General features: G+C 34.0%; 1 protein-coding gene across 2 annotated transcripts in view; it reads left to right on the top strand.

Annotated features, from left to right (window-relative positions):
* The window catches only part of LOC140040589 (carbamoyl-phosphate synthase [ammonia], mitochondrial-like), a 66,004-nt gene that overhangs the window by 33,944 nt on the left and 18,340 nt on the right, over positions 1-13,720 (top strand). For both annotated transcript variants that reach the window (XM_072086637.1, XM_072086636.1), the window contains exons 20-33: positions 154-272; positions 488-629; positions 1,164-1,229; positions 1,318-1,381; positions 1,510-1,691; positions 2,364-2,488; positions 2,623-2,692; positions 3,090-3,157; positions 6,713-6,866; positions 7,300-7,407; positions 8,211-8,300; positions 8,803-8,973; positions 9,903-9,977; positions 10,516-10,674. In XM_072086637.1, coding sequence (XP_071942738.1) covers positions 154-272; positions 488-629; positions 1,164-1,229; positions 1,318-1,381; positions 1,510-1,691; positions 2,364-2,488; positions 2,623-2,692; positions 3,090-3,157; positions 6,713-6,866; positions 7,300-7,407; positions 8,211-8,300; positions 8,803-8,973; positions 9,903-9,977; positions 10,516-10,674 — 1,593 coding nt within the window. The remainder of the gene's footprint in view (positions 1-153; positions 273-487; positions 630-1,163; positions 1,230-1,317; positions 1,382-1,509; positions 1,692-2,363; positions 2,489-2,622; positions 2,693-3,089; positions 3,158-6,712; positions 6,867-7,299; positions 7,408-8,210; positions 8,301-8,802; positions 8,974-9,902; positions 9,978-10,515; positions 10,675-13,720) is intronic.

Here is a 13,720-nt window from a genome sequence, read left to right as displayed (position 1 = left end):
AAATATTTTAAAGGTACTATTGCTCTTTTTCAGATTTACTGTAGTACTACTATGTGTCCTTGTTTATGTTGGTTGCTCTATTTTCTTTATTTAATGTCAAAGGGTAAGATCTGCTATTTTCCCCTTAATGTTTGAATGTTTCTTTTTTGACAGGCAATTCATCTTGGTTATGGTGTAGATAAAATTCATGAATGGACAGCCATTGACAAGTGGTTTCTGCACAAGTTAGACAGGATCGTTTCATTAGAAAAGGAGATGGGCTTGTACTATAGGTAATTATTATATGATTATATAACTATGAAATTGTAGAGATATTGTTTAAAACCATATGTAAAGCTAAATAGGTAGCATGGTATGATTCCTAGTTTGTAGCTATGATGGGTAAGATTTAAATTTTATTACTATCACCGACTGACAATAAGCCAAATAAAATTTTAAAAACTTCCCGAACATTTTCTAGTATAAATCTTGAACCTTTTTTTGACAGCCAAACATTTCCCAAAGATTTAATGGTCCAGGCGAAGCAAGCAGGTTTCTCAGACAAACAAATTGGTCAAACTCTTGATATCAGTGAGATTGCTTCTAGAGAACTTCGACATAAAATGGAAATAACACCATGGGTCAAGCAGGTATGTACATTTTGTTTGATTTGTGTTCAGGTGTGTTTATTATATATAGAATATAGCCAGGACAATGTCATAATATTTATTAAATTTTTTGGAAAGGGGTGTTGCTGGGGGACATCGCATGTGCAATTGGTTTGAGACCTTTCTGTGCCCTATTTCTTGATTTTTTTGATTGTGCATAAGTTTAGGACACCTTATGTAAAAGGTAGCCCAAGTTTGTCATGGGATTCGAACCCCATACATCAACATGAAAAGTCAATAGTTTATTCTATTCAACCATAGAGATAATATCTCAATGATTCAACTAAACAGACAGCTCAACTGAAACCTTTGCATTAGCGTATTGTAGATAAATTCTTATGTCACACCTTATAGATATGATTAATGAATATTCATGTTTATTTTGTGACATTTTATGAGGGGTTCCCAACTTATGTATGAACTGGGCCCTCTGAGACTGAGAAAAGTTTTGTAATGAAGAGGTCACCCAGTATAAAGAAGAAATAAAATAATGTTTATATTTTTGCATTTCTATAGATCGACACAATGGCAGCCGAATATCCAGCAAAGACAAATTATTTATATAACACGTACAATGGAATGGTAAGTGATTTTAATATAATGATAATTTAAATTATATATTACAGACAAAACAGACATTTTCATGATACATACCTTATGTTTTATTTAGGAACATGATGTTGAATTTAATGATTATGGCACGATGGTACTCGGATGCGGACCTTATCACATTGGTAAGAGACAGTTTGTTTGTTTGTGGTTTGCGGTATGATATAGATACAATTGTTATTGTTAATTTAAATATAATACTCTTATAATATTAAAAAACAATAGTATATTTCATTTTATGTGTTGTTATTAGGAAGCAGCGTTGAATTTGATTGGTGTGCTGTATCATGTATTCGATCTCTGCGTGAAATGGGGCGTAAGACTGTTGTTGTTAATCACAACCCCGAAACAGTCAGCACAGATTTTGATGAATGCGATCGTCTCTACTTTGAAGAGTTGTCTCTGGAACGAGTGTTGGATATCTACGAACGTGAAGTAAGTGGAAATATTATCAACTTTTTACTTAATCATAAACTATTACTCCAGATTTATTTTATTTTTAAAATCTGATCTCTTAAATTTACATTTCATAGTCATTACTGTACATATGATTTGTTTTTATGGTATACTGGACTTTTATTTTGATTTTCTTTTTTACTATATAGAGTGAATCATCTGTTATTATTTTGAAACCACATATATAAAAGATTCTAATACAGTAGTAGTTCAAATATTATTTGGTATATGAAAATGATATATAAATCATAACACATATTTTTGTAAAACCACAGAAATAAATATTTTCTTGATAAATTATCTAGCATTTACGCTCTTGTAAATGCCAGTGTAATGTGTGACTGCTTTGGGGCGTAAATTTGAGTAATAATGATAAATAATAAATTTGGACTTTTAAGCGCATAATGCATAAAACCTCGAATAGTTGATCGTAGTCGTGTGGTCCCCTCTCCCTAATGAATAACTATCTAGTACTTATTATAGTACAGTATATCTATAACAATGACTGTTTAAATTGTACTATATATTTAATGATGCAGTAAAAAAGTAGTTCGTCTGTTTAGGCTTATGCCTATTACATACTCCTGTTAAATTAGTTCTTGCTGAATACATATTAATAATAATTAATAATTTATTTTTAAATTCTTGCAGGCTTGTGGTGGACTTGTTATATCTGTTGGTGGGCAAATTCCAAACAACCTTGCTTTACCACTTTATAACAATGGTGTAAATGTACTAGGAACCAACCCACTACAGATTGATGCTGCTGAAGAAAGGTACATTGGATATTGTAGTTGCCATCAACATACAAAACGAGTGATATATTTGTATTAAAATGCGAAAAACATTCATCAGTATGTTATCAGTTTATTTAAATCTGCCAATTGTTAAAATCTGTATTTGTTCTTAGGTCTGTATTTTCAGCTATCTTAGATGAAATTGATGTCAACCAAGCTCCTTGGAAAGCCCTGACATCATTGGTAAATATACTCTACCTTTCCGTATAAGGTCATATTAACCCCTTTTCTGCCCTCCCAGATGATATTAAAACTGCTCTTAATTGTATTTTCCGTTTATTTGGATTTTTGCCCTTAATGGCATCGGTAGCTAATAGAATTGAATTGAGTACTGCCACCTTCAGGGTAAAATCTATGAATTTAGAAAAAAAATATAGACCAACAATGACATAGTGAATCCATTTAGTGAATTTGTTATTCATGACGCATACAGGATTCAGGACTTAAACATTTTAAAATAAAGTGCTGAAATTTTCTATTTTGTGTGTTGTGTTTTTCATAATTGAATGTGCATAACTATATATGCAGACTGTATAACAACACCTACTACTAGGCAATAACTTACTATTTGCTCTTACAGAATGAGGCATTAGAGTTTGCTGCCAGTGTTGGTTATCCTTGTCTTCTTCGGCCTTCCTATGTACTTAGGTAAGAATAACAAAGTGTCACAAATTCACTTTGTTCATGAGGGAGTCACTATACCTGCTCCCCTATTCCCTGTCAACCTGAAGCCCTGTTGGTTATCCTTGTTTTCTTCGGCCTTCTTATGTACTTAGGTAAGAATAACACAGTGTCACAAATTCACTTTGTTCATGAGGGAGTCACTATACCTGCTCCCCTATTCCCTGTCAACCTGAAGCCCTGTTGGTTATCCTTGTTTTCTTCGGCCTTCTTATGTACTTAGGTAAGAATAACACAGTGTCACAAATTCCCTTTCTTTATGAGGGAGTCACTATACCTGCTCCCCTATTCCCTGTCAACCTGAAGCCCTGTTGGTTATCCTTGTTTTCTTCGGCCTTCTTATGTACTTAGGTAAGAATAACACAGTGTCACAAATTCACTTTGTTCATGAGGGAGTCACTATACCTGCTCCCCTATTCCCTGTCAACCTGAAGCCCTGTTGGTTATCCTTGTTTTCTTCGGCCTTCTTATGTACTTAGGTAAGAATAACATAGTGTCACAAATTCCCTTTCTTTATGAGGGAGTCACTATACCTGCTCCCCTATTCCATGTCACCCTGAAGCCCTGTTGGTTATCCTTGTTTTCTTCGGCCTTCTTATGTACTTAGGTAAGAATAACACAGTGTCACAAATTCCCTTTCTTTATGAGGGAGTCACTATACCTGCTCCCCTATTCCCTGTCAACCTGAAGCCCTGTTGGTTATCCTTGTTTTCTTCGGCCTTCTTATGTACTTAGGTAAGAATAACACAGTGTCACAAATTCACTTTGTTCATGAGGGAGTCACTATACCTGCTCCCCTATTCCCTGTCAACCTGAAGCCCTGTTGGTTATCCTTGTTTTCTTCGGCCTTCTTATGTACTTAGGTAAGAATAACACAGTGTCACAAATTCACTTTGTTCATGAGGGAGTCACTATACCTGCTCCCCTATTCCCTGTCAACCTGAAGCCCTGTTGGTTATCCTTGTTTTCTTCGGCCTTCTTATGTACTTAGGTAAGAATAACACAGTGTCACAAATTCACTTTGTTCATGAGGGAGTCACTATACCTGCTCCCCTATTCCCTGTCAACCTGAAGCCCTGTTGGTTATCCTTGTTTTCTTCGGCCTTCTTATGTACTTAGGTAAGAATAACAAAGTGTCACAAATTCACTTTGTTCATGAGGGAGTCACTATACCTGCTCCCCTATTCCCTGTCAACCTGAAGCCCTGTTGGTTATCCTTGTTTTCTTCGGCCTTCTTATGTACTTAGGTAAGAATAACACAGTGTCACAAATTCACTTTGTTCATGAGGGAGTCACTATACCTGCTCCCCTATTCCCTGTCAACCTGAAGCCCTGTTGGTTATCCTTGTTTTCTTCGGCCTTCTTATGTACTTAGGTAAGAATAACACAGTGTCACAAATTCACTTTGTTCATGAGGGAGTCACTATACCTGCTCCCCTATTCCCTGTCAACCTGAAGCCCTGTTGGTTATCCTTGTTTTCTTCGGCCTTCTTATGTACTTAGGTAAGAATAACACAGTGTCACAAATTCACTTTGTTCATGAGGGAGTCACTATACCTGCTCCCCTATTCCCTGTCAACCTGAAGCCCTGTTGGTTATCCTTGTTTTCTTCGGCCTTCTTATGTACTTAGGTAAGAATAACACAGTGTCACAAATTCCCTTTCTTTATGAGGGAGTCACTATACCTGCTCCCCTATTCCATGTCACCCTGAAGCCCTGTTGGTTATCCTTGTTTTCTTCGGCCTTCTTATGTACTTAGGTAAGAATAACACAGTGTCACAAATTCCCTTTCTTTATGAGGGAGTCACTATACCTGCTCCCCTATTCCCTGTCAACCTGAAGCCCTGTTGGTTATCCTTGTTTTCTTCGGCCTTCTTATGTACTTAGGTAAGAATAACACAGTGTCACAAATTCACTTTGTTCATGAGGGAGTCACTATACCTGCTCCCCTATTCCCTGTCAACCTGAAGCCCTGTTGGTTATCCTTGTTTTCTTCGGCCTTCTTATGTACTTAGGTAAGAATAACACAGTGTCACAAATTCCCTTTCTTTATGAGGGAGTCACTATACTTGCTCCCCTATTCCATGTCAACCTGAAGCCTTCTTATGTACTTTCTCCCTGAAGAAATAAAGAATTTCTTTGTCCTTTGTGGTGACATATTCTTATATTCATCTCATTTCTTCTTCCATATTGTTTTTGTTCATGTTCCTGCTAATTATGCTCGCATATTTTAATTTGTATTATATGTCTTTAGGTACATGCAAAGAATATATATCACAAGAATGAGTATTCCGCGATTTTTGCATGAGAAATTTGTAACAGAGAGCTCCAGAGAGTGATGCCCGCCCTCATAAGGGCGGATGTATACATACTAAATAAGACTTGATTTAATAGATATTATACATGTCACATTAAATAGAATTATGAATGATAATATATTTTGCAATTGTAAACTATTTTATAATACATATTTATTAACAAACTAGTGTACATTCACTTTTACAGACAATTATTTACTAACATGCTAAATTAGTTCACAAAAAAGGCCTAACACAGCAACACCAAAAATCAACGAATCGTTACTCAGCACAGCCTATTCTTTACCATTGCCGTGTACTACTCTACGCCCGGTAAATTAAGTATTGTTTTTATGATATAAATTAGTATAAAATACATGTTATTAATAGGATAAAATGTTAAATATCATTAACATTTATTTGTTTTACCAGAAACAAGTTAAATATAGGAATATTATTAAACTATCCTTCGTGAAAACGCGTAAACACCAACACGCCCGGTCACGCTATCGTAGCGCCCGGTTGATAAAGCGAACTGTTTATACGGCAGTTTTTACTAAATAAATTGCACAAAACGAACAATTAAATATCCAAACAGCATTTAACATGATGTTGGCATGTAGTTGATAACATTTTTTATCATGAAAATACTACCGGTGGTCCAGCCTTTGATTAGTGAAACCGTTGTATACATCCCAGATACATCCTCACTTATGACGGCGCCCTACCACATGGACAATATTACTGTTACAGGGAAAATCGCGGATTACTCATTCTTGTGATATATATTCTTTGGTACATGTGACCAAGGATTACCAATAGTAAATTAATCACTGTCCTATCAGGGGCTATGTTGTGAAACAGTTCACTGGAGTACGCCCTACTTGTCTTGAATGATGAACTATGTTCTTTAAAGTGCACACAGGTTATAACTGTGTACACTGAACCTACAGTTTATTGTCCTATCCGAGAAGACTTGTTCCACCAACTAGAAGCGAGTCGGTATCGAACCCATGCCAATATTGTTGGCTCTTTAGGTACAGTAAACACCGCCCCTGCCTTAACCACTCATCTATTTGACTCAAAATATAACTGCTTTTCCCTCACTCATAATATGTATCTACTGTACCAACAATATTCTTCTCTATGCTTAAAACTGAATTTTATTTATATCTTGTTTTGTATACATCATATGCTTTATTATTGATTTTACAAACATTTTCAGTGGCTCTGCAATGAATGTAGCTTACGGGCCAGACCAACTCCGGAAATTCTTGGAGGAAGCATCAAGAGTCTCACAAGAACATCCAGTAGTAATAACTAAATTTGTAGAAGGTGCCAGAGAAATCGAAATGGACGCTGTAGCAAAGAAAGGGGTGGTATGAAAGTTTTATAAAAGTTTAAACAGATACAAGTTATTAGTCAATTTAAAGTTGTACTCATTAAGCTCTGTCTACACTATCAAACTTTATGGGACAAAACAACGGTGCTCATATATGGACATGATGATGTCATACAAATACTATATTTAAGCATATCACTACTATAAATATCTTTGCGCATAAATTTAGTACTTCATTCTTGAACAGCCTAATTAACATGTTGTATGAACAATTTAACTTTCGATAAACCAATTATCAAGTACTCACTTGCTACGTTTCGGCTATTTTCAGTAGCCTTGGTATATGCAAATGACTCTGTGATTACCATCTGTCATTCGTCATGGCTCAGTGATTCGCGCATCATCTATATTTTTAGGAACCAGATGAAATTTTTTGAGAATCTAATTAACATGATTTACACATTTGCCAGGTTGTTTGTCATGCCATCACAGAGCATGTTGAGAATGCTGGTGTACATTCTGGTGATGCCACATTGATCCTGCCAACACAGACTATTGGTAAAGATGCCCTGCAGAAGGTCAGTGAAATCCTTACGATATCCTGCATATAAAGTTTTTTATTTTTCATTGTATATATGTAATGTCTTTTATACAAAAGAAAATGTAACTGTATATATCTTTCAAATTTGATATGCTTTTTTTTTGGTTCCTATGTTACTATAACATAAGGGACCAATGCATTCGTCAAGCTTCATGTGTTATGTATATTTTATCTTTCCTTTTAAACCTTTTTGAAAAGCAGCACTACGTTACAGAAAATGCAATCCAGTGGAAAGAAAGAATAAATAAATACTTTGCTAAATCCAGAATCGTTAACCAGTGTCCAAAATTGATTTTTTATTTTTTTAAATTTATATATTTAGGCAAATTGCCAAGGATAACCATAAGCAAATTCAATCACTATCCTTCTTAAAGGTGGCAATCCGTTCACGAGACAAACATATACACACAATGCTCTACATAAACAAAGTCTTTATTACAAGTCTTTGGGAGTGGAGTTGTAAATTGTCATTAGAAAAAATCCTGACATATGACAGGACTTGAACCCAGGACCCTTGGATTGGCAGCCAAGCATCATAACCACCAGGCCACAACTCCACCCTTTAAAATTAAATTGAAAAGTCAAAATGAGAGATTGTTTTATTATAAACTTCCTCACCTAGTAGAAACCTTAATAGGGGCATCCCCTGAATAGGGGTTGAACATATATATTTCCCTTCGTTTCACAGAAAAGTGTCCATTTAATAGGGGTGTCTCAAAGGAGGAGTTTTATTGTATTATATTAATATTATTTATTATCTATTGTTAAATATTTGTATAGGTGAGAGATGCCACTAAAAAAATAGCAAGAAGATTTCAAATATCTGGACCCTTCAATATGCAGTTCTTGGCCAAAGATAATGATGTAATGGTAAGTTAGAGGCACCAATGAAATAAAGTATATCTTAGTTTCAGAGTTAAACTTCAATGGTAATATGTTTGTATTCTGCACAGTAAGGTATTTAGTACACCATCGACATTCTCAAATTTCCGTTTTGAAAACATTGAATTTTATGCATCCAAAGTATGTAACAGTAGTTTCTAATGTATTATAAAAGAATAATAATAAAATATACAATCATCACAATTTTGTAGTTTACTACCAGATAACATGTGATTCCATATTAGGAACATCAGTTGTCTAGACTATGTCAAATATTTTATTTACCCTGCAAAGAACTTAAGGGCAATTGCAGGTTGGTGTATCTAAGCTTCTGGGGTAAAATCTGGTCTAATGAATTGATTTTCACAACAAAACACTGCAATTTTGAAGTCTATTGATTGATGTAGGAAACCCCAAAGGAAATATTGTACATTTGGAGTTTTGTTTTTAAGTTATGAAGACCCAGAATTGAATTAATATTATCTTTCAGGTCATTGAATGCAACTTGCGAGCATCCCGGTCATTCCCATTTGTTTCAAAGACCATCAACTGTGATTTCATTGACACAGCAACAAAGATAATGGTGGGAGAAGCAATTGACACTAGCCTCTTACCAACACTTGACCATCCATTCATTCCCAAGGGCTATGTTGGAATCAAGGTAATGATATTAGAGGGTGGTATGGCATAAGGGTAAAATATTATCGGATCAGCATGCAAGAGGCTGTGCCATATGGCTTGTATCCAAAATACTTGACTTTCTTTGGATGGGTTATTGATCCTATGGACGTACATTGCACTATTTTTAAACACTTAACTTAAAGACCTCTTCCCTACGTTTTTTAGATCTAATTTAAGATCACAAACTATATTTAATTTAAAAATAATACTGTATGTTAAAAATGTGAAAAATAAGTCGATTCTAATAATTATAGCGGCCCGCTATAAATCCCAAAATGCATTGCTTGCAGATTGATATTTTTGTTTTTCTTCTGTAATTCACCCACTTTTTGATCGATCGTGAGGCTAAAACAAATGGAAGACTTCTAACTTTTCAGCAAAATTACCGGGTTTTCCCAAATTTGTATCAACAGAGTCTGGCAAAAATAGAAAGACAATTAATACAGCAACTATACAACGTCAGGCTAGGTATATAGCTACCGTACGATGTTCGTACGTTACCGATGTTTACCAGCTAGGCCTACAAAAACTAAGCCTAGCTAGGCTAGGCCTAAAGACCATCCACAAAAGGTCATTCGCCACTAGCTACGTGCATTGTTTCTCACTTTTTATCATACTTTACCATACTTTACCATAAAATGTACATTTAAGACAAGGAATGACCTAGTTTAATGTTTTTAAAGTAATATATATGTATTATTTTTACAAAACGTCACAAATTGTAGGGAAGGGGTATTTAAAAACGGCCTTGTACTGAAAAGGTCACAAAGAAGAAATAAACTAAAAACATTCAATAGCTCTACAAAACTGTACTATTGTTGAAAATGTGTATAGACGAATCCCTTTGTGGAAATTATAAAACACTTACAAATTAATGTGTGAAAGCTTATTTATAAATTTCTATTTTAGGCTCCAATGTTTTCATGGCCCAGACTGCGTGATGCAGATCCATTACTGAGATGCGAGATGGCTTCAACAGGAGAGGTATATTTACTGCTCTCTTTGATTATTTATTAGCTTTGATTTTATTATGGTTAATCTAAAATGCCAAATTTTTTTCTTTGGTAACAGTTGCATTTCCAAGACCTGTATGATAATGATACTCCCTTCTGATTATTATTTTTCCTCACAATAAATCTACTCTTTTACAACAAATTTATCAAGGAAAACCTAGCCGTTAAGGGGGTGCCGCTTACCTTAGCAATACCAGTAAGGGTTCAAGGTGAACTTGCTCTTAGTTCTGGTGGTGGAACAAGTCTTCTCGGATAAGGACTATACCGTAGTTTTAACCCCCTTTGCAGTTAAAAGAACCAAGTTCATCATTCGAGACGGATAGGGGGTTACCCCAGTGATCTAGTTCACAAAATAGCCCCTGTATCTGGGGATTACCACCTGATATGACAGTGGTTTATATACTATTGGTAATCCTTGGCCACATATGCTTAAAGACATCAAGAAAAAATGTACCATGTACAGTACCTTATTTGTATTAGAGGTTTTACATATGGAATGATCTTTGTAGGTTGCATGTTATGGCTCAAATATCCACACTGCTTTCCTGAAAGCAATCATGTCAACTGGTTTTAAAATTCCAAAGAAAACCATCATGATTGGAATCCAGAAGAGTTTCCAGCCCAAGTTTTTGCCAACTGCTCATAAATTCCATCAAATGGGATATGAGGTAAGTAGACCTGCCTCCTGGTGTGGATTTTATTTTAGGCTGGCCTAGTTAAAAAATATAAGAAATCTTTTATTGGTGGATGAGATATGTGGATGTTGTATGTTGATAGGAATGCACATGAATGTAGCCTAAAAACGGGTCATAGAAGCTTTGACATTGCACAATGGATTGAAAATTTATTATAAACTTTTCAGATTCTGTTTAGGAATAAGTATATACTCTTTTTTTATTGTGTCCGTTTCAAACCAGAAATCCTATACTTTTTCATTTTAATCGTTCGCTATAAAATAAAAAATAAGAACTGGTACTGCCACAAGTAACCATCTACATAGACACATCTGGTAGCCATTGACATAAGGTTGGCATTTATAATAATGCTACTTTTAAGTATACACAATATTTTTGTTTTGTTTTGAGTGGCATCATAGACATTGCAATCAATTACACAAGTAATCTGCAATAAACAAAGTAGGAAGTTATAGACTTCAAATGAAGCAGGCCTTGATGAAGTTGCATCTAGTAAGTTGACTTGTTAGCATATGATCTTGAATAGATGGCAACTTAATACACCTTACCACCACAGTAAACTGCTAGAGGGTATTAATGGTAAAAATCATCAAAGTCATAGACAATTTTGTAAAAACATGTTTTTGAAAAATGATTTTGACAAATATCTTAGAAGGAAAATTACTTTGCATTGAGACTGTTAATCATTGACGTCATGCTCTGCCAAAGAAAATACATAAAACACAAAACGTTTTCTTAGAATTGCAATTTCTATATTTACAAAAAGCTAAATTAAAGAAAAGACGTCTGATTACGTTCTGAAATGTATATTCTGTTTGTTCAACTCTTGCGAAGATGCGAAAACATTTCATAATTGACCTTTTGCATGTTGGAGATTATTGTTGAAATGTGAATAGGGATTAATTACATAGGAATGGCTAATGCCAGTTTGATCATTTCATCTTCTCTCTGATCTAACTAAATACTTTAATGGTCTTTCTATTCTCTCTAATACTTTTGAGTTTAATTTAAGATACTACGTTTCCTTTTTTATTACCTTTTCTTGACATACAGTAATATTCTTGCTTTAAATTACTTATAGACCATATTCCATCATGAAGTATCTGACTGGAATAATAATAATAAATCCTATATCTTACTTACTAAAGAGTGAATTTTTCTTTGATATATATTGACTGTACCTTAGCTAAAACCTAAAATATTCCATGTTTTTCGATTTCCTTTTGTATATTGATTACTGTAAGATAATTCATCTTGAATTTTCTGCGACTGACAAAACTCATTTACACACATCTACTCTACTATTACATTGAGGCATAATTTGTATAATTTCTTTATTTATAGAACATTATCTTAAGTCCAAATGGTAGACATTAATTATATTAGTGTTCCATTTCTCTTGCTAAATTTGATTGACCCTTGTACAGGTGTCTTACTTTTCAACCTTTTGTTGACACACAAGTATACTGTAACAAATGATGTATTAAATAGAGCTTCCACTAAAAAGTCTACATTATTTATCGATGACCTACATTTAAAATCTAACAACACTGTGGGTAAATCGTTTATGAGTGGGTGAGACTTTAAGCATTACATATATTATATTCCAGTCAAATAATAAGGGCTAAAAACATTAAACAATTAGAATAATAAAATATGAACCTATTTCAATTATTGAAAAGAAAATATAAAATAAGTGTGTCCACACCTGGTTACAATGCATAGATATTTATAGATAGGCAGTCAGAATGTTGTAGATGTAAAGGCTACAACCTTACATATCAAAAAATCATTTGAATTAAATATTGACTGATGATCCAAATTCCAATCTTGAATAACGATTTAACACATAACATATCTTTAAACCAAGAATGCTAAGAGTGATTTAAAATGATATTAATATTAAAAAGTGAGTATATGCAATGCTTGCTGAAATGTGGTAGAGCCAACATACATAGGGTGTTCAAACATAGACTGTGATATGCAGGTTACACTTGTACCTCTTTAAACTATTTGCACTCTTTACCCACCAATGTCTCCTGAATGTTTACCAAATAAATTTTTTTTTATGAATGTCTGTTTTCTAACATGTGCTTGACTAGACAGACTTTAAATTATTTCTGTATGTCATATTACTCTCAAGAATGTTATAATGCAACATCTGATTTGTTGTTATGTTACCATAGAGAACCGCGGTCACAATACTTGATGGTTAACTCTGTTTTAAAAATTTTTTGCTGTAAATTTAATCAAGATTAATTTATTTTAATACAATTTATTTATATCATTTATACAATATAATTTTTATGTTACCTATAACAACTACTTATAAGTTATAACAACATTTTTTTTATCTAGAGTATTATAAACTGTTTTTAATGTTTTCATTTTATTCGATTCTCAATGATCATAAGTATGTATTGTTTAGTTTGACAATTCAGCTTCCAATTTGTTTTAATGCCGCATCTCTTTATAGCCACCATTGAATTGACTTGCAATAGATGACTATTATAGAATGTGCAGTGATGTATGTTGTAATGAGTTCAATCAGTTTATCCGACCAAGTTGATCGCTTTAAATTAATTGCTGATGGTCAATCGAAAGATTACTTGTAAATTAACATACAGAAGTCATTGAATTCAAGCAATCGCATAGGAGGTCTAATTCTTCGTATCTGCAATGATGGAAGTCATTGCTTCTTAGCGTCTGTGGTTATATAGATGACTGATCCTTAATAGGGGCTAGCGCGGAGGTCAGTTATTCTTAGTATCTAGGTCAGAATAGGATGTTTCAGATGGTAATACACAGATAGCAACTTGTGGTAATTATTAATGTTTGATTGTTAATAGATAGTTAGATTGTTGTCTGCAAGGAGATTAACTTCTGGTTGCAATTCCTTTCAGAGACATATTAGTGGCAGGGATTAAAGTAGAATATTTGATCCTATTTTAATAGACATATCATTTATAGATTTTCAATTATGATTTATTACTTTCAATTTGACATTTTTATTCAGTTG

Source organism: Antedon mediterranea, chromosome 2 (genome assembly GCF_964355755.1).
Source record: "Antedon mediterranea chromosome 2, ecAntMedi1.1, whole genome shotgun sequence".
NCBI classification, from domain to species: Eukaryota; Metazoa; Echinodermata; class Crinoidea; order Comatulida; family Antedonidae; genus Antedon; species Antedon mediterranea.
Note: the sequence above shows the minus strand (reverse complement) of the source record. Positions and strands in the feature narration are given on the sequence as shown.